At 38.9% G+C, this 27727-nt stretch overlaps 1 protein-coding gene across 2 annotated transcripts; it reads right to left on the bottom strand.

Annotated features, from left to right (window-relative positions):
• Nucleotides 1-88: 88 nt before the first annotated feature.
• NT5DC3 (5'-nucleotidase domain containing 3) lies at nucleotides 89-27727 on the bottom strand. 2 transcript variants are annotated; one of them, XM_064737069.1, is made up of 16 exons: nucleotides 27643-27727; nucleotides 27263-27397; nucleotides 26276-26397; nucleotides 15758-15942; nucleotides 12847-12921; nucleotides 12316-12371; nucleotides 10051-10141; nucleotides 8879-9016; nucleotides 7569-7629; nucleotides 7248-7350; nucleotides 7018-7119; nucleotides 5966-6047; nucleotides 5533-5619; nucleotides 4266-4406; nucleotides 3842-3906; nucleotides 89-3042 (listed from the first exon to the last, which is right to left on the bottom strand). In XM_064737069.1, exons 3-16 carry the CDS (start codon nucleotides 26292-26294, stop codon nucleotides 2781-2783), a joined length of 1467 nt encoding a protein of 488 aa, XP_064593139.1. In that variant the 5' UTR covers nucleotides 26295-26397; nucleotides 27263-27397; nucleotides 27643-27727; the 3' UTR covers nucleotides 89-2780. The 2 variants fall into 2 exon arrangements, with proteins under 2 accessions (XP_064593139.1, XP_064593132.1); XM_064737062.1 differs by lacking the exons at nucleotides 26276-26397; nucleotides 27263-27397; nucleotides 27643-27727 and adding an exon at nucleotides 18748-18950.

Raw genomic sequence — 27727 nt, 5'->3', positions numbered from 1 at the left:
AGAATTTTGCAATCAATGCAACTCATGTTCTTTCCTTCTCCCTTCTCCCCAGTCAATCAAAATATTAAGGCTCACAGAGACCAGAAGATAAAGTCCAAGCATTTATTTTTTGTAATAATCATTAAATATTTTTATCACCAAAAAAATAAAAGCTCCACAACTCATTAATCTCTTTTTTACTGACAGGTTATTCAGCTCTGTGTTTTTGATAGACCAGAACAAAAACTTTTTCTTGCTTTGGTGTTCAAATTAACCATATTCCCAAAATTAGTACAGAGACACTGCCCATTAAACATGCCTAAAAATCTCTTTGAAATCAGTAGCATAAGGTTAAATTGAGCAATGCAGAGAGTGACAAGGTGAAATCATTAAAAAAATGCAAGACATTTTTAAAAGTTACAAAGCAGCACTTTAGCACTGAAAAATAAATAATACATTTGAATATTCTCACTTAAACTTATATATAGTTGGGTTATTTTAAAGAAACATAACCCTTCAATAATTAACTTTTTTCATGCAACATTTTTTATTTCAACGAGTCATGCAATATAAACAATATTTTACTTCAGCTGGCTGTTGCAACATAGCGTGGTAGAGGAGTTTGATTTCTAACTTAAGAGAAAGGAAGGGTGAGAGATGAAAATCTTGGAACAAAACATGCATTATGTGTATAATATAACCATCTAAGTCAATTAAACTGCCCCTGCTTAACACAGGATGAATGTACAGTGGTTTGGGTGTGTCTTTTTTTTTAAAGAGCGCATTGAAATCTCTGGAGCATGAGAAGTGCTCCACACACATAACACCAAGTTCAGTCAAAGCTGAGCATTAGGATAAAGAACTGAAGGCAAATCAGGATATTTCTATCTTCATATTTCATTATCAGGTATGCTAAATATTTCTTGTACAGCCCCACCAAGTCAACTCCTGATGAGCTGCAGTCAAACTAACTTCCTGCAACGTTACCTTTTTATTCCAGCAAAACCATCAGGACAGTCAGATCAACTTACTCATTTCAAGTATATTCATCTGTTTAAACACAGGGGTTTATAAATCACACACTTCTGTCAAGTTTGAAATAGGAGTATAAGAAAATCATAAAATCTAAACCACCTCTGAGAACTTCGTACTGATTTCAAGCATACAGGAAAACTACTTACAAAATTGTGCAGGCTAAATTACAGTACATTCTTTACTTTGCAAACATGCTTTTAAAAACATGAAATATACTGTATATGAAATTCAATCCAGGTACTTGCACATACAGACAGGTTAAAAAACAAACAAACAAACCAAACCAGAAAACTTTTGGTCAACAAAAGTTTGTTTGCCTGCAATCATGATAGAAAGCAAGTGATATCCCAAAATGAATACCAAATGCTGTATGTTTTGTTAATCACATGCTTCTAAAAACCAAGCCTTTATTAACTAAAATTTGAAATTATTAATTATATTATGCCTTCTAAAGTGGCTGGGGTGGGAAGCACCACTTTAAAAAACAAATATTTCCTTTGGATTCAGAGAAAGGAAACAATTCTTATTTAAAAACAACTATATAGCAGTTCTATAAAGTGCCTCTTTGAGGAAATACATCAACAGATGTTTTCCTTGTGCAAAATAGACATTTTTCAGCTCAAATCTTTGAAACACATATGCTACCCAGAGTTCGTGTTCATGCATTACCTTCAATATCAGTAATTCAATAAAACTTCTAATCTATACCAAAACTATTTTTCTTTATTCAAAATGTGTACCACTCCTAATTTAGCTTTCAGGGCTTGAGCTAAAACCATGTCATCAGAAAACTCTGGGTTTCTCATTTCTTAATTCTTCCTCTAAGTTCTTTTCTCATTGTGCGTGTTTACTTTTGACTCTACAAGTCCATTATGAAGGCTATATGAAATACATTCTCTCCTAGGGAACAGCAAAGCCACATTGCATACCACTGGAATAAGACACTGTTTAAAATCTTTAAAAGCAGCATTTAGGATCAAACTAAAGCTTGATAGAGAGATCTGTGTGCACTTTGAAATGCAAAACCTCTTGAAACTATTATTATTGGAGAGTGGATACTTGAAGTGTTCTGAAACTCAAAAAAAAGGTACCTAAAAGTTCAGAGAAGGAAGCTGAAGCAGCCCAAGCTACTGCAAGTTTCCATTTTAGGCTCAGGTCCACCTGCAGCCAAGCACAGACATGGCAAGAACAGAAGCTGCAGAGACAGGAGAGAGAGAGAGAGCCCAGGAGCCTGAGCCCAGTGCAGCAGAGCCAGGGCACTCAGCCCTGGGCCCCTCACAGCTAAGGCTCCGTCTGTAGCAGCAGGGAAAGGTAAAAAGTGTGACCGTCCTTCTCAGCCTCACCCTAAGCTGGTTACTAACCTGTATCACTGAATTACTAACACTGCATTGAAGCTCTTCCATGCCACAATTCACTGCAGGCTCCAGCTGGAGTGCTGAAAAGGGGCAGAAGAGAGAGTCCTGGTATTTCTTGGTAAACCACAAGGCTGCAGATCTAAGTTTTCAATGAACAAGCTAAAACAACCACCTCAGAACAGCAGCAGTCCTCTCCCTCCTGGCCTACCACTAGTTTGGCAGTCCATCTCTTCTGTGTGTAAGAGGAGTTTTCACATGTCTGAGCAGGAGAGGAAAAAACCAAAGCTTATGAGAATAAGTATGAAATACATATAAACCAAGGTAACAGATTTAAGTGGCTTAAATAAAGTACAGGTACATTCAAGAAAACCAACAGATATTTGTCCATTTTAAAGAAGAGCCACCAAGAGTTTATTTGATCTGAACTGTCTCTTGTAGGAAAGGTATTCTGAAGGTACCAGTGCACAGCTGGTCTGACCAGCCAGGAAGTTCATGCTGCAAAGGAGTCCTTCTTGGATAAAAGGTGTAATCAGGTTCATAGTTCAAGAGACAGCTCAGTGATGCCATGTAGATATCTGCAAACCTAGAGAGGCGTCTCAGGAAGTAAGTTGGATTCTCATCAGTTCTGAATATGCTTCCAAAGTGTGAATTGAAGAAGTTCCTGTTCATCTCCCTGTCCCCCAGAAAGAGAAAACAAAGACAGAGAAGTAAACAGACCTGCACACATCTCTTCACCAGCTGGCAGCCATAACCTGAAGCAAGCAGATCCTAAAACCTGTTCTAGGCATTATTCTCTTGCCACTGTTCTTCAAAACAATAAAATGTGATACAGAAGTTTTTCCCCTCTTGCACATATACAGCCCAGGTCTAGAAATCACAACTGTGGCCTTGAAAACTGTGCACTTCACACCCCCTGCATTTAGGGATTTCTCCTTCATAATAATAGATTATTAGGAGTTCTAGCCTTATTACCTAACTTTGTGATAAATCCCTGCTAAATCTAAGCAAGAGCAGAGCTCAATTTTTACGTATTCTAAGAAGTATTATGAAAAATCTGCAGAAATCATGTAAAAATCCTGGTAAAGTGACCTAAGCCTTGGAAAAGAAATACAGTTTTTATTTGTGCAGAAGCTGTGTAATCAACAGTGACAGCTGAACACAGAGAGGAACAGAAGAATCAAAGTGAGAGGGAAAGGGATTTGAGGGGATGTTACCTTTTCACACAGAAAAGTTACACCTGTTCTAAAGACAGGGAACAGGCAAAAGGGTCCATATGTACAAAGTGTCAGAAGGGAGAAGAGCTGCACAAGAGACAGGCAGAATATTGCTTCAAAATTATTTTATAATATGTGTAACTGCCAGAGACTATAAATCAGGGATGGAAAGAAATTGCAAAGAAACCTGTGGAAGATATTGCATAGAACCCTTAGCTACCAAAGCATATTGCAAATTCTTCATCCTCTGTGTCTTACCTCATTTCCTTTCTTTCCTTCTTCCATTCTTCTAAAATCATTTGGGAATCAGGATCACGGTGAACCTGAAATGTAAAGTATGGATAACCTGTAACTAAAGATAACTCTATAAATAAACCTTTCTATTAATAAACCCTTATCAGCCAACAGGACATGAGAAATAATTCAGAAATCAGTACACAGAACTTATCCAGGTGAATTTTAAACAGCCAAAGTCAGGAATTGATCCAGGCTGACCAGTGGAGAAAGAGGACAAGATGTTGTGAAAGCTCCTATTAACTAACCACAAATAATTACATTTATTTCCAGTCCAACTCTTCAGGGAGACTGAAAGCATTTGCAAACATCAACGTCCAGCATTCAGAAACTTGGCTGGATCCCTCTGGCTCTCCCAGAGCTGATTACACACACACAGAGCACAAACCTGCATGTGTTCCAATAATCCTGTCAAGGTTTGCAGCCAGGTCATGGTTTGAATGTACTTCTCTGTGTTCATGATTTTAATCTCCGATCGTAACTCTGGAATAATCGCTCCAGTGCGCCAGCCGTGCTTCAGGGTCAAGTCCTGTTTACCAGGAATTACAAAATTCAGATATTAGTCTTAAGAAGAACTACTTAAAAAAAAAAGAATCTGACTACTGTTTATCCCAAAGCAGCACCAATTTAATTGTTTTTTATGTACAAACAGAAGTATGAAACAGTGGGACTGAACTGTGCCAATGGACAATAGAATTTAATTTCAGCTTAAGCATCAAATCCTACATTTTTGAAGGGAGAGAGATGAAAAACACACAAGTACTTGCAAATAAACACTAATTCATTAGGTTTAAAACAAACAGCAGGAAATGTCTCTGTAGATGAGAGCTCTGCTGCTGCCAGCAGTACCTGGAGGAACTTTGTGCTGGGTTTGTGCTGGTTATCCTCACACCCAGCTGACAGCAGCCCCAGCTCCTCAAGCTGCTCCTGACAGGTACAACACAAGGCAGCAGCCACTTGTGGTCTCCTCACCACTGTGGCAGAGTGGAGCAGACCAATGTTACTGTTCCTTTTAAAAGCAGATTGAGGAAAAAATTTTAACATCTGCTGCTGTTGAAACATATTACAAAAGTTTGGAGTGGAAAAGTCACATCCAGGCATTCAAAAGGAATCAACCACCAAAGAGCCCAGTGGTGGTCACTTACCCTAAGGTAACAATTAACAAAGCATTTGTTCATAAGGTGACAAAAAAAAAAAAGCCTGGAGAGGGGGGATACAAATCAGAGCAAGATCTTGGGGAGAACATTCATAATTAGTGACAGGAAGATTGACTCCTGCATTCAAAACAGAAGTTCATTCAGCTGTCATCCAAGTCAGGCATATCCTGTACATTTGGATATCTGTGTTTACTCTCTAGTACATCTGACATAATCAGTATCTGGATCAGAAATACAACCTCACACGTTCCTGACCACAGTTAGTAAACAACTTAAATGCTACAAGTCAGGTGGAAAATATGGTTGGCATTTTACAGCAGCAAGGTTACTTGCTGGAAAAAAAAAAAAAAAGCAATATGGCTTAACAATCAAATTTTGTTGTATTTTAAAATATCAAATGAAAGTGTGCTACATTGAATAACTGCAGAGGAAGAGAGCAAAACTAACAGAAAGCCTCTGTTAGTTTTTTCTCTGATTTTGGGAAAGCAAACTACTTACTGCCAAGTCACTGTATATGTGGTCACCAAAGTAGAGAACCTTAGAGCCTCTCCAGCCAGTAAGCTTCAAAAATTCATACAAGTTACCCTGCAGAAATAATTACATAGACATTGTAGAAGCATGTGACTTGCACCCTCACAAGCATGAAAAAGGAACTTAGTACAACACTAAAAATGTTTCACAGCACAAATCTTGTCCTCAGTTTATACACTATGAATCCCAAATTTTACAGGTGATTTCAGTGATAGCAGCACTTCAAGAGACAATGACATACAATACCAACAATGAATCTGTACAATCTGTACAACTTCAGACACTAAATAACTCTCTTAAAGAAAGCATCTGCATTTTAGAAAACTTTATATCCAAAGAAGCTTGAGATTCTAGGAAATAGGTATGAAATTTCAACATAGAGAGTCTGTTGAAAGCATACCTGTTTGTAAATCTGGCCTTTCTGCAGCTTGTGAATTTTGTCCCAGAGCAAGACTCCCCTTTCAGTCACCTTCCGAAATGGTCTAGGATAGACACGCAATTGTTATGTTGCTGTAGGAATCCTGACACTTCTTAGGCAATTAAAGCATTAGTACTAAAAATATTCCTCTCTCAAAAGGAAAAAAAAAAATCTCTAGCATCTGAACTTTGTAAGAGAAAAGGCAAAACTCCAAAACTTCCACTTTAACCAGTGAAAAGCAATGTAACTTTCCAGTATACTTATGACATTTATAAACAAATTTTGAGAACAACTGCTGCGAAGTAAGGCAGGGACCCCAGGCAGAAGGGAAGAAACAGCATCAGTTGTCTGCAACTAAGGAGGAGAGAACACAGAAAAATAGATGTGTAAAACTCTTGCCCAATCCCTCAGTTTGCATACCTGGACAACTGAAGATGAGAGAGCACAGGACTGGGGCCAAGACATATAGCAAAAAACTTTTTTAAATTAAATGCAAAAAGTAAAGGGAAAATAATCTCATCTCCCTCTATCTCACTTTCAAATCATAAGCACACATAAAGGAACAGGTCTTTTTCAAGGGCATACACATTAGAGATGTGTTTACTTAATCATAACTAGTCCAAATATTCCAGTCTGTCAGCCAGCCAGATGTCTTTTAAATATCATGTGTGAAGGAAAAAAAAACCAAACCCAGAAGCAATGGAAGACATTTCCAGATAAGGGTCTGATTTGAAAGGCATCAAGACTTCTCAGGCTTATAAGGAAAGAAGCACATTTCAACAACATGCAAGTAAGTTTAAAATGCTCTAAGTCGTTCCAGTACACCTGTGACAGCTCCTACAACTATCTTAGGCAAAAAAGTGTAAATACTTAGACTTCAGCATTGGATGTTGCTGCATTTTGTAATGACTTTACCCAGGATTTCAAATATGATTTCATTTTACATTGCAGCCAAAGGAAAATATTTCCTAACACACTCTATAGCCTTATATGGAAGAGCTGCTTGAATTATTCTTTCTTGACTAAACACCCACCTTCGCTTATCATTGAAAAAGTTTGGTTTTTCAGCCTGGACAATGACCACATCAAAGAGATCCCTCCAGTCCTTGCCAACGATGAACTTCATGCCTTTGTCTCTAATAAGAACACAGGAATATTAACAATTAACTGTAGCAAAGTGAAGTTGCCTGTGCAATAAAATGAATTATTTTCTTCCCCATCCTTTACAAATGCATAGTTAAACAGCAAACAACTGCTCACGTACACAAAGCTGCTGGGACTGTTTGTGATGAGAAACATCTTCTTGCCATGATCAGCCAGCTTTGCTAACACTGCACGAGTTTGTTCAGCATAGCAGATGTATTTCTCTGTGAGGATTGGGGAAAAGACAGCATTAATTGAGAAAACTCTTGTGAAAAACTGAATGCATTCAACCAAGGTTATACTTAAAACACATCTTTGACAAGTGGGAATAAGTCTTTCAAACTTGAAAATTTTGGAATTTGCAATCTTTAAACATGGAAGCCAGAAAAATAATACACTATCATTACAAAAAGCTGTGATAGATTATACCATCAGTACTTACCAATATCTGCTTCAATTGCTCTGTACATTATTCCTTTGATATGAACATCCCTGATTGAATCCTGTGAGGATAGCAATGAGCAGTGAAGAACTTCATCTTTTCAAGTGTTCACTAAATAGCAATAGTAATTTGTCTTTAAAACAACTCATTTCCCAACACTTCCAATTTTACAGAGATGTCATGTTCAAAATAATTATATATATATATATATATATGATGTCACCACTAGACAAAGGCTAAGCTTCTTTTCTGAGAAATAAACTTCATCACTTTGTGAAGTACAAAATTATATTGCAGAGGGGCTCTTTTACATAACTGTGAAAGGGTGAAGTGAAAGCCCTCTGCAGAAGCAGAGTCATCACAGATTTCCAGTGACCTTTGGAGCAGAACACATTCCTTTCCCCTTACAAAAAAAAAAAGTTGTACATCTGACACATTTTAGATTACAATCACTCACAAATGCCCTGATTATTTACATAAGAAATTTATGAACAGATGAAAGAAGTTAAATGTTAGAACAAAGTATTTATAAGGCACTCTGGAGGCATTTAACAGCTCTCCACCAGACAGCTTTGTTCAGAACAGTGGTAATGCCATTTTGCTGCTTACTCAGGGTATGGCCTCAAATCCTCAAAAAATACCACTAGAGGGTTTCCAAAATGCTTGTAATGCTGAATAGCACAGAAATTTCTCTACATGCCTCAGAGGAACCACAAGAATTGTCCTTCTCTATGTTACATAACATGACATGAGATTATCTCCTCTGCAGGACACATGCTGAGGAATCAGGAGGGTCAAATTACTCTAGACTAGGACTAGAGCTTATCTGGAAGAGGAAGAGAGGTCAATAGGGGAAAGAGATAGTTCAAAAGTATGAGATAGCAAATGATTGTACACTAGCCAAAATGAAAGCTCCAAACTGGAATTCCCCATAGCCTCTTACATTACCCCATAACCTAGTAATTCCCTGATGGTGAGAAAAAAGATATGTTCAACAACAATCAAAAGAACTTCTATCACCTTACAAGATCTTCTTCACTTCTCCTATTCACCCCTCAAACCCACAAAAAGAGCAAAAGTCCTAGAATGTCAGCTTTCAAACCAATTGCAGTCTATTCTCTTCCAAACTCTACCTTCATTTTACTTACATTTTTATGGCTGTATATCCATAATTACTCCATACTAAACCTAAAGTGAGATATTTCATGGAAACTAGCACAGCAGGTGAAAGAGGTGAAAGCTTCCTCAAGTGCTCACAGAAAAGACACAAATATATAAGTTTATCCAAACCTTCAAAGCTTGACATCTACCTTGACATCTTTGTACAGATGAACAGGTTCATAGTCTATGTTGTTTTTCAGAAAATATTCATTCACACAAGAAAGGAGTGTCATTTCTGGCAAGGAAAATATATCCATGAATTGCTTCATTGTATTTCCTTGGGAGCTCTACAGTGATAAGAAGAAAAGGAAAGAAAAAACAAAGTCAGGCATTTCCTAGATTAGAACACTTTCATTTTTTCAGTATAAACACTTGAGCTTAGTAGCAGATATTTAGCTTTTGCCATCCCTCTTCACAGGGCTAAAGATTGTTTTTCAACTAAGACCTTCAATAAAGTTATCTCCAACAAAAGTGTTGTGATTAATTCTTCAAATAAATCCAAATCATTAATTCATAAAAACAAGACAATGCTCAGCTAAAAGCCAAGAGAAGGCCTTCACTAGAAGTCTGCACTTCTGCAAAGGCATCCCACTGGGAATGCCAGAGTGATATTCACAACTGCTGCAGAGACTAGATTCAGGGATTCTAATTTCAGCTCCTTAAAATAAGAACACGTACAAGAACAATAAAATGTTCCACATCACAAAGAAGGGATTTTCATGTCAACATGAAATTAACATCTGGACATTAAAAGGAGTGAAATAAACTTGGCTTTTTAGCAAAAAGTCAGCTTCACCCTTCATTTGGGAAAGGGGAAGCAACCCATCAGAGGAAAAAAATCAACTTTATTGGCAAAGTTTAGGATTCAACATGGAAGTTTCATCTTTCACTACTTATCTTTTGTCAAATCCTCTTTGACTCTGCCAGGTTGCATGCAGGAGTTGCCTCCATACATTTACTTGCTGCTGTAGCAGCTAAGCCATCAGACCACCAGGAAAAAGTGAAGTACATGAACCAGATATGGTTCATTTGCCAGCCTTTATCAGAATCTGTGCACAACACTGAACAAGTCACTTGATTTTTTGTGTTCCACCACTCTGTCTGTATGACTTGGTAAGGGAACAGTCAGAGAAAAAATACAGCAAGCAAGACAGAGAAAAGTAATTTGTCACTTTAGATGGCAAACTTGACATATACCACTAAAGTCAATGATATATTGAGAAAATATAACTGCTACTTATATAATGAGAACAAAATTTAAACACCACCACCCTCATGCCAAAATAACTCACTCAATTTAAAGATCCATTTAAGGTTTTACCTTTCCATAAAAGTCACTCATTTGCTCTAAAGGGACATGGGAACCATCATACATTGCAATGACTTCTTCATCTGGGACAACACTGAGGCCTCTGGAAAACAAAAATACTTTAGTTCAAAAGTCAGATTAAAATTTTCAAGTAATCACCTCACCAAACCCTGACAGATTAACACTTAGATCTGGATCTTATTAAAAGCCTAATAATATCATAGGAACATTTTTGTTTTTAATTTAAAACAGCACCTTTCCTTACCAAACAAGTAACACTTTAACAGGCTCATGCACACAAAACACATTCCAATTTTAAGTCCTTTCTACTTTCTTATGGGAAAAGAGCTTATAAGTGTCCATTAAGGCTATGCCTCAAGGGGATTTTTAAGAAGTGGTTAGAACTTCCAGTTTCTTAACACAAAGTAATTCCTCACTCCGCCTTTTCTTTTATACAGCACTGATGATATGATAGTGCTTAAATCAGATTATTGTGCAGCATGACCTTGAAGATTTAAGGAAGTGAAAAATATACACAACCTTTAACTAAATAAGAATTTCTTTTTAAATGTATGAACAGTTTAGTTTCCCAAAATTTAAAACTACTTGAAGGATGGTTGACAATTAAAACATTCAAATAAAACAACAAATGGGGAAGAAGGGGATAGCATTTCCCCAGAGTTTATCAACAATTAAGAGAGTACAGGCTTTAGTTTGGTTTTGAATGTTTACAGCATCAAGCATCTTGCATTAAAGCATCTAAAAGACTGCAGGCATTCAAGCATCCTCACCAGAGGCCAAAAAGTGTTGCTATTTTACTCAGGATTAAAAAAAACCCACTAATGCAAACCAGATCAGCTGGACTCCTCCTTCCAAACCTACTTAATGATGTTTTGCAGCCTTGTAAAACACACAATTATTTCAATGGCTCCCTTTCTTGGTCTGACCAAGAAGAATTTCCAGCATTAAAATAAAAATAAATTATTTCACAAGCTTAGTGCTTTCAGTGCTCAGAGTCCACACCAGCTTTGCAGTGGAAGGGCATGATACATGAACTTCCTCAGGGCTCCTGTGGTGGCAGAATCCTACATTAACCAGCTCTTTCCCTGCAGTTCTGTCTCCACACACCAACTGGGACACAACTCTGAGCTGCTGCTGGCAGAACTACAGCATTCAAGTCAGTCTTGTGCACCAACAGGGCAGATAATACTTGGAGTTTGTAACATATAGTGTTCAGCATCACCCCTCCACAGCAGCAAGCACAAAGAAATGCAACCAAAATATAAACCAGATTCCAGAATTGAGGAGGTACCTTCTGGTCTGCAGACAGCTATGCCAAGTGCTATTTGAATACTGCTAGAGAAAACACTTGTGCATCAGCAGATACTTAAGCACAAATCAACAGAGGACAATGTGAAAGCCACAGTGGAGAGATGGCTGCCTAGGCAAAGCTGTAAATTATTTTCACCACAAGTCTCACAGTCCTGACACAGCTCACAGTGCAGCTGTATAACCACACATCATCCTGACATCAGCCCTCATGGCCTTCAGCCTCTTTTTTCCTGCCCTCATCCCTGTACAGGTGTTTGAAGAAACAGCATGAAGTTTGATGCAAACCATCATTTCCAGGTCACATCCCCTTCTGGACCCAAATTTGGGTGTTCTGTCCTCATGGTAGGTGGGAGAACAAAACTAGGAGTGCAACAAATAAACCTGGCTAAAAGTCTTTTTGTTCAATGACTTTAAGAAGGGTGGCCTGGCTTCTTGTCTAATTTAAAGTCTGGTACCAAGTGTGGTGCAAGTTTGAATTGGTTGATGTGTCCAAACTTAAAAGCTCTATGCAAACACAGCAGGACCTCTCAAGTGTCTCCACAACCACACCAAAGTCACGCTATCAGGTACCCTGTGATAATTATTTACATAGAAAGCAAGAGCAGAGAAGTCATCAGGGTATTTTTAGATGTCTTTCAGCACAATTTAACAGCCGGAAACAAAGTGAGTCAGCACTATGTGACCAACCAGCTTGCCAATTCTGCCAGGGCTGATCTGGGCAATCAGCTGGGCTGGAGCAGGCACTGGATGTGTACACATCTGTGTGTACACACAGAGATGCAAAGAAAACCCCTTGCAGCAAGGCCACCATGCTCATTCATGGCTGTGGGCATCAGGGCACGGGTCCTGGTAAGAATCCAAGCTGTACACTAATAAATGGGGTTAAACAAAACAAAAAGTAAAAGCACACATTGTTATTAGAAAGAAAAAAATAACTTTACCCACCTGTAAACTGTTCCCAGCTGAATGTAGTGAAAAGCATCGATCTTCATTAATAATGCCTTGCAAAGAAAAAAGAAAATAATTTTTATCACTTCAACTATTCAACATGAAATTACAAAAGTCAAAGCAATTTTATCTATAACCTTTCTGCCTCAAGAACACCCAAGCACTCTCCTTGCAACTTCCTTCACAACTTCCAAAATACCTTCATCAATGCTGCTTTTATCTAGTTTTATCCTGTTGCACCCTAAGTTGTCTTTCCTCACCCACCCTAAAGACAAAATGGCCAAAACATGTTTTACTTAAGGGCCATTTTAAAAAATATTTTAATTCTTATTGATTATGTTAACAATAATAACAGTAATAACAATAATAGTAATAATAAAGAATAAAGATTGCTATTAAAGAGAAAAACATGAAACAAAATCCTTACACATCAATGCAGAGTGAAAAGTTGAAAGGCTTAAAAGCTCTCTATTTTTTTGGCTAAGTTCTCAGCACTACATAATGCATCACAAAGTTATTTGTACATACCCGGTGCACATCATAGTGAAGCCCTCTGATGGCAAAATTGGGATCATAATCATATTTTCTTATTTCTGCAGGATACTAAGAAAAGAGAGCAATGATTTGATTTTAAAACCATAATGAAAACAATAAAAATTGTTTCTGAAGAATTTTAAAAGTCCGAGTTTTCTATGCTTCTCATTTGCTCATTTAGGAGCATTTTTCATTTAGGAGTATTTTTCATATGCTGGTGAGATTTGCAGGAACATATGCCTGCAAGACAAGTCAAACATTTTGCCAAAATCCAAGATCATTGTTTTAAATATAAGGTCATCCTGGCATCTAAAGTTGGACATCCAGGTAGTGATCTGTAATGATTACCTTTGAACATTAGCTTCTTGTTCAAAACGTTAATTTAATATATTATTAATGCATTCTTCATACATTTTAAAAAAATTAATTTTAGAGCTGTGCATTAACTGAATGTCTGTCATGTACTCTTCCCTCAGGTTCTTTATATATAGTGTAGGTAGCTCACCCCATTATATGGTGTGAGCTTTAATCTAACACTTTTCAGTACAAGCACATTATCAGACAACTGTAATTTTGTCCTGCTTAAACACAGGTTGCCACAAAAAGAAATGTCAGGTACATGTCTTGGGTTAAGGGTTTTGTTCGCCTGCTTTTAAGGGGTGAAATACTTCAGTAGCTTCAACAAGGCCTGAGAAAACTATAATTTCTTTGATTAAAACACTGAAAGGCAATCCTTCCTTCTCCTCCCCCAGGCTACAGCAGCCTTAGAACCTGACATTGTTTTTCACCCTCTCTACAACAGTCTCCATTCATATATGGATAATTTGCAAGCCTTCAGGGGGAAAAGTGCATTAGGCAGCTTCAACAGAGCCTCTAGCTACTTTATAAGAAATAAACTGTCATTTTCCCCAAAGTTCTTATCTTGCTGAAGAAGACTTGCTCTGCAACTGCTGTAGATTGCATTTGTACTGAGTACAGGCACCTACAGTTAAAGGAAACAGTCCTATCATGCACTTCCAGAAAACATGGGGCAGGCTACTGATCTGAATGAAGAACAGCATCAAAAGCCTACAGACAGCTTGGAAGAGGCACAGGTTTGGTCAGGGAACATAAAGCAGAGACACAAGGGAAATCATCAGGGAACGATACAGAACTGATCAACTAAAAACTCCCATGCACTGCACGTGCCCCAAAGCAACCACACCAAGCATGTACAATGAAATTGATTTCTGACTTTATCAAATTTCTGCATGCTTGACTTGCTGCTTTAATTTATTCTACTAGAAAGTTGTCTTTTCAGACACATACCAGTACATGAGTTTACCCTAGCATACAAATCAAGGCCTCCTTGCAAACCAAACAAAGAAATGATATTATTTGCTTACCCCACTTTGGGTAGGGAAAAATACAACTGGACTGAAGCAGCAGTACTGATAAAAAGGCACAAGGCCTGTGCATCAGGAAAGAAATGAACCCAGGAACAAGAGCTTACATAGAACACCTGCTGCCACCTCTGTGATTAGGATTAAAGTGATGTTTATTCTCTTGGACAATTCCTTGCTTCCTACACTGCCTTTTGCAATTTTTCCTGCATTACCTCCCACTGCCATGAGCAAAATTGGCCATCTTTTGGGTTGACTGTGACAGTCATAATTGATACTTTTTCTAATGGTAAAGGCAAAAAAATATATTAACGGTATAAGCAGATAAATTTCAAAAGGAAATAATTTCAATAAGCTGCCTCAAAAAGTAATTACACCTTTGTTTAGTAGAACTCAGGAGATTTAACAAAGACAAACTGGAAAGCTATTACTACCCAAATCCATTCAAATAATAAAGGCAGAACACCATTAGAATTTTTGTCTACAAGAATTGATCTTGACTCCTACAGTAACATGGGTTTTTCCCATGAACCACGTAGCTTTAATAAAGTATATTTACACATCCCACAGAAACTGCTATCAACCACATGCCAAAATTGCAGGGGGATAAAGCTGTGTATGCTTGTAGCACCCATGAAGTTTTGTTTGCTCCTCCAAGGATATTTATAGGTGTTTATAAATAGCTCCTAACCTTTAGATTCAAATACGAAAGTGGAATAACACCACGCATTCAGATTTAGGTTGTATAAAAATACACAAGCAGCTTTATTAACATACTCCATGGACTTTCTGTCTTTGCTTTAAACTGTAGGACTTGCAGGAAAGGAATTTTGCTTCTTTTAGTCCACAGATTTTTTTCAGTCTTTATACCAGGAATACCTTTGTTTTCCCCAGCCTGCCATCTCCTTCTCCAGTTCCTGACACATGGGAGCTTTTCCCATCCCCAAACCAGACAAGATGCAGCTCCAAACTGCCTGGATGTCAAGTGGCCACTGCTTGGAGAGGCAGGAGGGCAGTGCCCTGTCCTGAACACTGCCCTGTATCCAGGCTCTGGTCACTGCACACACTGCCCCTCCAGCCAAGGCAGCCGAAATGCCAGGTACACACAGAGCCCTCAGTGAAATCAAAGCCCTGCTGTGAAGTCCAGCTAAAAATATTTCACAGGGAAATTAATCACTGCACTCACAGCAAGGGATCAAGCACAGTAATGGGAACTTTTAAAGTTCCTGTTTATTAATGTGACTCCAATAAATGACAATCAGGAAGAAACAACAAACTGCACACTCATATGAAAAGATAAGACAAATATAACTGTATTCCTTAACAGACTGTTCTCTGCTCAGAAGTGCAGCTGAGACTAAAACAGGGCTTCTGTTGTGAATATGGAGCTGTTGTACAAAATGTGCTATAAGGGAGACAAGCTGGGACTGAGGCATGAAAAGATGATTCATGCCTCTCAGTCAAAAATCATTTATTATACCCTTTATTCATAAGTGTATTGTTATTCCATTAATTTTACTTACCCGGTGCTCGTTAATAAGAAGATCTCGAGCAGCATTGAATATGAGCGTGTGCAGATGTTTAGAATAAAAGACCAAGGTGTAGTCATAATCAAACCCATAAATTTCAATGTCTGACAGGCTCATTTCATTGTTTGAAAAAATAGCATCTGGGTTCAGCATGTTACTCATAATTGAAGGAACCAACTCTGTGAACAGGGGAGAGGAAAAAAAGTTATACCAGCCTTGTATCTTTATTTAAATAAAGACATAGAAATCCATTAGCAATTGCTAAATATAGATAAATGATGATGGAAACTACCAAATTAATTCACAATAAACAAGTAGTTGTTAACAATATGATGCTATTGAACACGCTGTCCCTAACTTGTCTTGGAGATCCATAGGTTTTACTCCAAGTAAGCTTTTCTCTGCAGTCCAAGTTTGAAGAGAAGATGCATTTCAGCATCTTGCTTATCACAGAACACCAGACATAATTTTTGCTAACTCCATTCACACATTTATTATTGTTTTTGAATGTGAATTTGAAGAATATTATATTATCATTACTACTAGTCTAGGAGCCTTGTCTTCTGCTCCCATTACTTGGTCCACCTCCTGCCCCTGAAGCAGAACTGACATTGTTCTAATTTGATATTGCTTTAATTTTTGCTTCACCATTTCAAGGTTATCATATTAATCAATTTCAGCTCACATGAATAAACTATATGTGACTGTGTACATAACAACTATTACATACACACTGTTATGCTTATTAACCTCCTAGAGAATCAGAAAACCAAACAAATTCTGCTTATTTTCTACACAAACACACAGTGTTTGTGCAAACACTTCCATTTTAAGGGTATGTTTCCGTTGATATTTGATTGAAAAAGCATACTGACTGAGAATTAAAACCATGATATAATAAGTAACTTTAGGACCAACACCAATGTCCATACTAAACATTGAGAGTGTTTATATTTCTTATTTACAAAACTTGAAAGAGCAACATTAGGAGGTTAAACACTACTCTCCTGGCAGCATAAAACATGAGCATGTTTTCCTTCCTTATATACGGTCTTTATACTCCAGACTTCCCTACCAGTGGTAAAAAATGGGGAACATTTATCTTAAATCTGGGCTTGGAAAAGTGAGTTTAAAGGGAATATGCTTTGTCTGGTTACTTTCCATATAGGTTTAAAAGAAATTGACCAAGCTTCTCTCCAAACCCTCAGCTCTGAGGACAGATCCCTACATGCTCCACCACTGAAAACATCCCAACAAGGCAGGTACTTCAGATGCAGACACCCAAGTCTTTTAAAATTTTTGAGAGGGAAAGGAGCAAATTCACTGAGTTTAATTCCAAACTTCAAATACAGCCCAGCAATCAAATCAAATACAATTTGACATGCTACAATTAAGGCAAATATTCCTACTATATTCCTATTCCTCTATAGAAAGGGACATGAAGCATTCAATTAACTTGAAGTCATTAGCACGGTTTTTAATCAACTTCCAAAATCTACACCCGTCTCTGTATTATAAAGTATTTTTTCAAATGTCAATTGTGCAGCTTGGTGAGTCAACACTTGTTTTAAAAATAAAGATATTTATGGAGCTATATATAGATAAAAAGAGACTTAAGCTGCAAACTAGACTGACTGGTGGCTGGCTGAAAACAAGCAGTATGAACAGTTGGCAGCTATTAGACATTCTGGCCAGCAGACGGTATCACAAATCCTATAAACCTTGGGTCAAAAAAACAGGAGAGCCTTCTAGCTTTGTCACCTCAACACCATAACTGAAATATCATATACTTGAAGCTATTGGGTGACTTAGCTGTAATATAATAGCCTGAAATATTCTAGAAGCAGTTGCCTCATCTTTCGCCAGCTCACACCCATTGACCAACTTATTTTCTCACAACGTTACCCTACTTCAGGCTCCTAAGTATTATTTGGGTGTGGTTTAGAACAAGAGAAAATTAATTCCAAAAACAGGAAAAGAAAAAGTAGATTCAAAATAAAACACACTTCCCCTCTTCCTATCCCTTATCTCACCCTCCAAAGCCCACAGACCTCTCACGATCGCTAGCATGACTTTTAATTTCACTTCTGAAATACTGACGCTATTCTGCATTCACAAATGCTTTGCTCGCACCCAGTGCTGTGAAGTCCCAGCTCACATTCAAGACTCTTAAATGCAGGAAAACACAATTTCTTTCTTTATACACAACACATGCAAGCTAAACCATTGCCACTACAGGACACGCTCTTCCCCAGGGCATTATAGAACACACTCTGCCTCTCTTTCTTTCAGCTCTCAAAAAAGACCACATTTACAAGCAAGCATTATCTTGGTAATTCTCTTCCCATCAGAGCAAGGGCAAGCATTTTGCTTGCTTTTTCCTCCAGCTTTTTGCCTGTCTGGGTTTAGACCAGGGCTCCGCAGGGTCATGTATGTACTGCGAGCATTTTATAATGCCTCGCAAAGCGCTTTGATGGAAGCGTATGCAAAATTAAGAGTCACCCAAAACTTCACAGTATTTTAACTTTCTGGATAAGCAGTCTATTCCAGAATAGTTACGTTGTGTATATATATAACAGCCATCAATGAGATGATCAACTCCTCGATTTTCTTTCTACATTTGCTTTTCTACACTCAACACACCTCCAAAACCTGCCACTTTCCCTGGCCCAAAGGCGCTCCGAGAGCCGCGGCCCCGCACCGGCGATGGCGAGAGGGGCTCCGCGCTCCCTCCAAGGGGAGGATGAAGGGACTGCCACCCTCACAGCCCGTGTTCCCGGTGTCTGGCCCCAGGACCCACCGGGGGAGGCTCTCCCCTCGCTGCCGCCCCGGCCCTGGGCACGCCCCGGCCCTGGGCACACCACGGCAGCCGGAGCCGCTCCCCGGCCCCCTGACTCTTCCCGCTCCCCCACAGGCTTCGCCCTTGCTCCACTGCCAGCCGCCACCACGGCTCCGCTCCGGCCCGCTGAGGGGGCGCCGCTCACCCTTGGTGACCCTCTTGGCCTCCTTGTAGCGCGACCACAGGTAGCTCTTCATGTCGGGCGACGGCTGCTGCTGCTGCTGCGGGGCCACGGTGCAGAGCGGAGCGGCGCCCGCGGCGGGCAGGACGCGGCCCCGCCGCCCGCCCGCGCCCGCCCTGCCCGCCGCCAGCAGCGCCCGCGCCGCCACCGCTGCCATGCTCCGCGCTCAGCCCCGCCGAGCCGCTCCACCGCCGCCGCCGGCTGAAGTCACTTCCTTGGGCCCCGCCCCGGGCCGGGAGGCGGGACCGGGCCCGCAGGTAGCGGCGGGAGGCCGGGCTTGGCTGGGCTACGGTGCCCTGAAGCGGTGCCTGAAGAGCGGAGCGCTGCCGGTGCGGCCCCGCGGGCTCAGCCGGTGTGGCCGGGCCCCGGCGCCCTGAAACGGTGCCCGAGGAGGGAGCGCAGGCGCTGCGGCCCCGCGGGCTCTGCCGTTGTGGCCGGGCAGTGCGTGTCCCATCTGCCGTCCCGAGGAGGGAAAGCAGCGTCCTGCCATCCACAGGCATGGGCAGCGTTTAATGTGCGCTGCTGAGCCAGGCCAAGGAGAGCTGCAATCCCTGGCCTCTTGGCTCTGCTGCTCCTCAGGGCTCTGCTGCCCTCGGAGCTGCCTGGGATTCTTTCACCACAAACACCGCATCAACAGCAAGTGTTTACTTTTCTGAAGTTCTATATACACCTGCTTACATCTGTAACAAAACAAGCTCAAAACACAAGCTGCAAGTAAAATACACAAACACAGTTCTGGTGTTCTTTTGAGGCTCTCATGGCCCTGTGAAGCACTGGCCACTGGTAGCTCTAGGACCTGGCAGTCTGAATTTGAGCCATATCTGCTATGCTTGGAGAAAAAATAAAAATTAGATGATGCGCAGATGAAGAAGAACCAGACCACTGCCACAGTGAACTGGTTTTAACTCCATGTGCAGAATTCCTGGTGTGCTCAAAAACATTTTACAACAAAAGGAACATATGCTTTTTCCAGTACAGTAAACATTGAATACAATTTGTTCTTATTTCAAAGAGATCCAAAGAGTTCTACATTACCCATTGTGACTTAGGTCTGGAAGTTACTCAGCCATTCGTCCCCATCCATCTCAAGAAAGAAAGCAATCCTATACAAATCTGAAGGATGTCAGACAAAAATACTTCTTTTTTTTAACAAAAAATGACTCTCACCTTGTTTTTACAGGCAAAACCACAACAAACTGAAAGAAAAATAAAAAAATAAAAATCAACTTTAGATTTCAAAGTCTCTGTCAGTAGCTATGTGTTCTGTACTTCCAGCCAAGGCTGAGTTCCTGACTGACAGTACAATTATTACAATTGAGATTGCCAAAAGTCTGAAATGCTTAGGATTTCCCAGGCTTGGTTATTGGTGGAGACTAGACACAGCTTTTAAAGTTCCTACATTATCCTTTATGTTAATTGTCATTTCAGTATGTGATTCTGGTAATCATCACTACAAATCCATCACAATAAATTCTGGGAACACGGAGAGAATAAGATTGCCAATATTTAGAAAACAGAGAAGTGAGATGAAAAACAACATCCTAGAGAACTACTGATCTGTTACTTGCCTTCTTTGCTGTTCCTAATGTGAGAATATTTTTGCAGCAAACCAAATGAAAACTCCCATTTAACTTTCAGCATCAGATTTTCCATGTACAACTACAAAAAAACCCCAAAACAATTAAGTCATGTATGAAATTACAAGACTTGGTAAAACTAATTTTGAATTTATGACATAGTTCTAGAGTATTGTAGGTGTTCCTGTCAGCCCAACTCTTTATCACCTTCCACAAAACAAAAATCTATAATAACTGGACAGCTTTTTAAATCCAGCCTATGTGTTAATTATTCCCACATGCAATTCAGTTGAAATTAATAGAAAAAGTCTCATTGTTGTTCTTGTGAGCACAGCTTAGCCTGTTCTCTAAGTCCTAAGACTATAAATATTGTGAACAATAACCACTTTGGTAGGTGAGGCATTCTCAAGGAGGAATTACAAGAACTCTGAATAATACAAGCAGGAGTAGTAATGAAGAAGATATTTCCAGCAGTCAATGTGTTGACAAAGGTGTTGTTTGTTGTCCCATATGCAGTGAGAGGATACTGCAGAGACAGGGATTTATGTTCTCTCACTGTGATACCAGTATTAAGGTTAGAAAAGTCCAATAGAAGTCTGGAAAAAGAGTAGAGTGTTCCGTAGTGCTCAGTCATCGCTCAAAACCTCAAGGCTTTAAATCTTCACATTAATTTCTTTTTTAGATTATCAGACTAGAATGTGAATACTTCTACTTCGTCTGCAAGAACCTGAGATGTGCAAACTATTATTAGTGGTAGAAACCCCATCTTTCCTTCAGACAGTTGAGGTCCCCAGATAACCAAGGCTAACCAATAAAAAAAAAATCATTCTCCCTACATATCAGACATGTTTTTCTAAGGCCTGATGTATGCAATACAAATTGAAAGAAAAGTTTTTTTCTATATGTAATTCTGTTAGCTAAGACAACTTCCATGGGGTGTTTTACCAGCAAGTTATTCTCACAAATCAAACTAATCCCTAAGTGTTAGCACTGAGACTAGAGACAGAACTAAAACATGAGGTAATGCTGTTTAAAAATAAGTTGTTAAACAACTCAACTTCAGACAACTCTGTTCTTTCCTGTGTCTGCTGGTCTCCAAGTAATGACTCAAATACTGGAAAATATGTGATAATGTAAACTGGTATGAAGGAGCACACATGGAAATTAATTTGTCTTTATTTGGGGTCCACATCACTCCTTCCAATACTTAATTTAACCAGCAGAAAACATGCAGAAGTAAAGAATGTCAATTTCAAGAACTTTTCTAAAATGGCACTTAACATGAAATATGATCCTGCAGGCTAATTAAATACCTCTTAATCAGATCAGTCTGAGTGATCCTAGAGATGACTGTGCTGACACAAAGCACAAGAGAACCCAGACTCTCCCTTGTTTTATTGCCAGCATTGACCACACCTGTGAAATGAAAGGTGTTTGGGTATGTCTGATAATTAAAAAAATAAAAAGAAAAATAGAAAACCCCATACCCAGCACAAAGAGTTTCACAGAAGAATTACCCCCCAAGGAAGACCCTCAGAGAGCTGTCTTACAGAACAAGAAAGTGCATAGGCCTAAAAGGAAAATGTCATGAGTTTTGTTATGTACATACCACATAAGCTGATTTATATCTGGCATCCCACTACTATTTGTGGCCTGTAGAATTAACTAGGACTTCGTTGAGGATAATAAACATTATTTCTTTCAAGCTAAAGAGAATACTTACAAACGGTTTCTCTTTTGACTGAATTTTGTGGCCAGGAGTAATTCAGAGAGAGGACACAGTATCCCCATTGACAAACAGCAGCTCTTGTAGCTCTCCTGAAGGCTCAGGACACAGAAATCATGTGATCATACATAAAACACCTCCGAGATCCTGTTAAGTGTTTCATGTGTATTATGGATGACAGCTCAGACACCTCATCTAATTTCCCGGGTTTGAAAGTTTTGTTGACACAGGGAAAACACACCAACCTCCCTGCAGCCTGCTCAGCCCTGCCATCTCCTCCCCACATCTGAGAGCACTCAACGCCTCAAACCACTTGGCCAATAAAGACACTCCTGCACTTCAGGCACTGAGTGATGGATTTCTGATCAGCTGGTGCAGCCTTCAACTCAAACACCTGCCTAGGCTAAGAGATACTGCAATTCATTAAAGCACCATTAAATGAAATTAAAATGCAGTGCTAGGAAAGCTGACAATGTCTTACTGCAGCTTCTGTGGTGCAGCATTCCAAACAGAATGGCTTCATAAGCAATAAAAGCATTTGACTGATTCTGTCAGACAGTTGTTTATCACAGAGGTGAATGACCTTGGACTGACAGAGAATTGGCAACGGCAGCACAGAAACAGCCTCCTGTGGAAGAATAAAGAAGGAAAGAACAGTCTCTTACCACCTTAAAAGAATCTGCAGAATGTTATTTTCCTTATCTTTATTATATTTCCTGCTAATGTAAACTTTCCTAAATGTGTATGCAAAAATTATTTTGCTTTTTTACAGAACCATCAGATGCTATTAACCCAAGTTTTCTTGGAAACCACACCCTTTTATAGTCCCTTTAGCCAGAGTACCTCTCCCACTAACAAATGTTTTCATATGAAAACTTTTGCCTCTCTTTTTATCCTGACATGCTTTTCATTTTGGTATTGATACTAAAAATAAGTGGAATTGTGTTCCTGTGTACCTATTTGGTAAAAGTATCTAACTCTTTTTTACCCGAGCTACTTACTTGCTTTCTTTGCTTCTATTCTAATAATAATAAGACATCATTTGAAATTAATTTGTCACATCTGATGTGGAAAAGAGAGACTAAGTACACACCAGCCAAGCATATTAATACATGGTTAAAATGAGAGCAGAGAAATAAAGCAACTGAAATCAGAAATATTAGTGTGTGCACTGTTCCTCACAAACTTCAGTATAAAGCAGATCTGAATACTTTCAGTGTTACACTTCCACTACACAGCTGGGTAAAGAAGATTCTGACTATTTAGTTCTGCGTGGTGAGCATTTGTCAGCTGTCCCTCCTCCCAGAAGAAGATGTGTAATCCAAGAAAGTTAGGAGATTTCCTGGCAACTGAAGTGGCACAATTTTACTAGCCAGGCACCCTGGAGTGTGAATTCTTGTACATTATTCCATCCACTACATCAGACATCCTAAAAACTTGCCAAAACTCTCAATATATTGTAACACAATTTCAAATAGCACACAGTTTGTACAGATTTTAACAAAAAACCAAAAACACTAACCACAACCAACAGACAGATCCAGTAATAACACAGAATAATCTGAATTGAAAAGTACTAAAAAGGATCATCAAATCCAGCTTTTAAGGGCCCATCCAGGGACCAATATCAAGCAATCCTAAATAAATAGGGATGCAAGGGTAACTGCTTTTGCCCTACTTCCTCACTTTGCAGCCTAAAAGTGTATTGAGAAGATTAAGTGGCAATTAAAAAAAAAAAAAAAAAAAAAAAAAAAAAAACACCACACCACCTTTCTTTTCACATGAGATATGCTTTAAACTGTAGATTCATATAGAAGCAAACTTAGCAAAGGAATTAGAAGCCCATCATTATTCTCTGTTAATACAGAGAATTACAGCACAGGCTACCTGTTATGTGACAGATAAGCACTTAGTTAGCATCTGGTCCAAACGAGAATCTGAGTCTGCAAAGTAAAAAATAAGCAACCCTGAATTATTTTATACCAAATCTCAAAACAAAAATGCTGGCAAAGCAGGCACAGCCAAGTGTGTCTTTACTTAAATTCACGGTGGACAGGAAATGCAAAGCACACTACAGAGACCATCACACTGTCTGGAAGATGGAGCATATCCTAAACACCTCTCACCATGCTCAACCACTCCCATTAGTTCTTGGAAAAGCTTGTTCAACCCTCATAAAAATATCCTGGACTAAACCAAGTCCACCAGGCACTGTTAACTACAGTTAATTCAAATTTTGTGTTAACACATCAAGCACCAGGCCAAAGAAATGTAGCTATACCCCTGACTTGGCCAAGGCAGTCCCAAAATGTAGGTATCACATTCATAGGAGTCAGGACACAATTTCATCATGCCTTACACCAGAACAGAGGGTTTTCTATCCCCAGGTTCAGTGTGTGTCCAACCATTCATCCCAAACACAGCAGAATGGAAAAAAGCAACTTATTGAATTCAGCACTTACACCAGGTCACACATTAAGGTTTCAAATGTATCAAAGCCCATCATTTTCTTTACAGACAAATTTAGGTGATCATACAATATATCACTTATTACTCAACACTTTATATATAGCCCTGACTTTTCTTGTGATGACTTGAAAACCCTGCCAGCTCTACTTGACCTCCAAGTAAAGGATTCATCCTGCTATGCAAAATGTAGCTCTTTTTGCATAAAAGCAAGAAGAGGAATATCCTTCACTCAAAAAAATATAGAGATAAAAGGAAGTAATTAAAAAAATACAAATATGGAAAAAAATTAATTACTAGAAAATTACTAAAAATCCATTCCATTCCATTGCACCATGGTTGTAACTAAGTTTAGCCTAATTACACCATGTCTGGAGCCTGCAAAGATTTATGAATACACTTGACTTAGGAATCACCTTGAAGTTTTAGCTCCTCACTGCACAAAATCACTCCCTGAGGTGGGTCTTCATAGGCACAAGCTCCAAGAACACAGGACTCACAAAATAGTGAGCTAAAATAGTGATATGCAAGTTGTGAATGACATTCCAACAGAGAAGCCAGTAAAAGGAGGAGTCCATCCCCATAACTTTGTCCTTAATGTTACTAAGCAACACGAATTTGCAGGCACTTCACTGCTGCAATTACAGTGATGTCTCACATAAAATTGGTACAGCTTCAGTCTGCAGTCTTGAGTAATTTCTGAACCCTGTAATTAGTTTTATCAGAAAAAAAGCTCAGACTATTTCACTTCATATAGAATAAATAGACAGTTAATATATAGCGGTTTTCATGTTCTCTACATTTTGATATAAAATTAAATACATGTTTGCTTTTGTCCATTATTTTTGATATTTTAAGCAGCAGATGCCCCTCCAAGAAGTCTCAATATCCTAAAGAACTGAGCACCATAAAGTTAATCATCCTGTTTATTCTGGAAACTTCTTACTGATAAGAATTGTACGCAGAAGAAATACAACATTATAGCCATCCAGTGTGGCACTATGCCACCTGGCAAGTTCCTGGTGTCTATCTTGCATGAAACTAAACACTACAAACATTTTTAATGAGCCTCTCAGGAAACATCATCACTCTTAAATCAGTGATGATTCATCCCACATGAAGAACCTTACTTTCTAATCTACCCTTCATTTCTAGTGTATACAATTCAAGAAGTTCTTACAGAAATCCATTTTTGGCAAATAACTGAAAGTATCTTTGTGTCTTCTCTTGCTCAACCTTATAAAATTTGGAAGATAAAGAAAACTTCTGCACTTGAGAGTTCAGAAAAACTTAGTATCAATATGATAACACAACAGCACAATAAATTATGAGGGATCTTTCATTGCAGTGTAACACATGGTTAAGTGGGTGTATTATCAAATAAGACTTGATCATGCACATCTGAAACCAACAGAAGCTTTGCCTCTGTTTCCTTGGGACTGAACCAAGAGTTAATTACTACAGGCAATGTTTCCAGAACTGGTAAATGCTAAGCAGCTTGCACTTAACTGCAATAACAAGGAATTGTTGGGTACAGACTGAGTTTGAAGTCATGATTAAGATTTTACTCTGATGTCCTATTGAGCACTTATACATTTTAAAAATCTGGATACCTAGTGATAGATCTAAATTCAGATAATGGGGGCCTTTGAAATTATATTTCAAGAAATACAGCTATATCTATTAAAACCTAGTAACACATCATTCTGAAAATACAACTTACTCAGAAAATCTGAGACCATAGATGCTTTTGTTCTTAAAAATCTACTGCAAATCCTTTGAAAGGCTTCATTAGCTTCCTCAGATTGATATTTTCACCACACCATCCACTGCATTCTGCTGCTTCTTTAAAAGAATGTACATTAGCATAGTATTAATAAAAACTCACAGCAAGAAGCATTTATTTACTTAAGAGTGTCTAGGTCTTGTAGCTGGAGAACTTGTGAATCACTTGTTACAAAACCATTACAGCAGATTTCAGCCTTCTCTTTTTCTTGTTTCTGTCTTCTGGAGAATGCAGAAGATTCACTCGTCCTCCTTTCCCTGTGGATTTAATGAGCCAGGCATGACAGCATTTCATCTGACACAGCATTTTGTCAGATCCAAAGTCTATTTCTCTATCTTAAATTTTATTATTATCTGCTTTTGTTATATAATCATTCCTACAGGTATTTTCATATCCTTTTGCTTACAAACAGAATGAATTCTCAAAAAAATCTCTAAACTACTTATTTATCTTTCATTTATCTCCAAATCCATATTCTAATTCAGAATATACAACATAGATGAGAAAACACCTTATACAAGAGGGTAGCAAATCAGTATGGATTAAACACTTTTACACCAAGTGATAGAACAGAGTCAAATCAATCTACGACTTAGAAATGCCAAGCTAAAAGCACATGAGAAAAGTAGCTGGACAGGAAGTCCTGAGTATTCTAAAACAGATATTGTCACTCATCCCTGTTAAAGCTGCTCCACTTCACATGAAATAGTGAAATCATTTGGTCCAGGAACAGAAAGGATGGTTAAATGACACAGAGACAACCTCAAAAGGAGTTTTGCGACTAGAGTACTCTAAAATCAGGAAACCAAGTCCAGTGGAGAAGAGCAACACATTATACAGAAAAAATAGTTTTGTCCTGTTCAATAAATATTTCATTTCTTTTTCAATATATTAACCAGTAGCTCACCAAGCTGCTCATGTTACCTGGTGCTTTTACAGTGATAAAAGTACATGGAGTCACTGGAGTTTTCTGAACACACCCCACAGTATCAGTAAGAAGAGAGATTCCATACTTGTCTGTGTAGCTGGAGCACCTCAGCCAGTGTATCTCACTATCCCCTAAATTAAAAAAGGAAATCTTTCAGAACCAAAATCCCAGGCCCACAAAAAGCTGTAACTATTTGAGGAGCCTGCAACCTTTCTTCCCTACAAAACTTTTGTAATGTTCATCATCCACCCTCCCTCCTCTGAGGCTTCAGCTGCCAGTGTTCAAGCCATGCTCTGGTGCAGCACAGCTGTGTAACCTGGAGCAGGGTCCTGTGAGAACAGCTGGGAGAGGCTTTGTCTGTGCTTCACCCACACACCTCCTCTCTTTGGCTCCTGAGCTGTGTAGAGGGAGAGAACATAAGCAAATAAAGGTAGTAGAGAAAATAATCTTGCCCCCTAAAG

The sequence above is a fragment of the Zonotrichia leucophrys genome, chromosome 1A (genome assembly GCF_028769735.1).
Source record: "Zonotrichia leucophrys gambelii isolate GWCS_2022_RI chromosome 1A, RI_Zleu_2.0, whole genome shotgun sequence".
NCBI lineage: Eukaryota > Metazoa > Chordata > Aves > Passeriformes > Passerellidae > Zonotrichia > Zonotrichia leucophrys.
This window is presented reverse-complemented; position numbering and strand designations above follow the sequence as displayed.

What these genes read in the sequence shown, in the direction of transcription:
- NT5DC3 (XM_064737062.1), bottom strand. Translation starts at nt 18,940, where the DNA reads ATGGCAGCGGTGGCGGCGCGGGCGCTGCTGGCGGCGGGCAGGGCGGGC. An exon ending in TTCACTATGATGTGCACCGG is followed by an intron (nt 12,372 to 12,846) that starts GTATGTACAAAT and finishes TTTCTTTGCAAG; the next exon opens with GCATTATTAATGAAGATCGA. An exon ending in AGCAATTGAAGCAGATATTG is followed by an intron (nt 7,351 to 7,568) that starts GTAAGTACTGAT and finishes CAATCCTCACAG; the next exon opens with AGAAATACATCTGCTATGCT.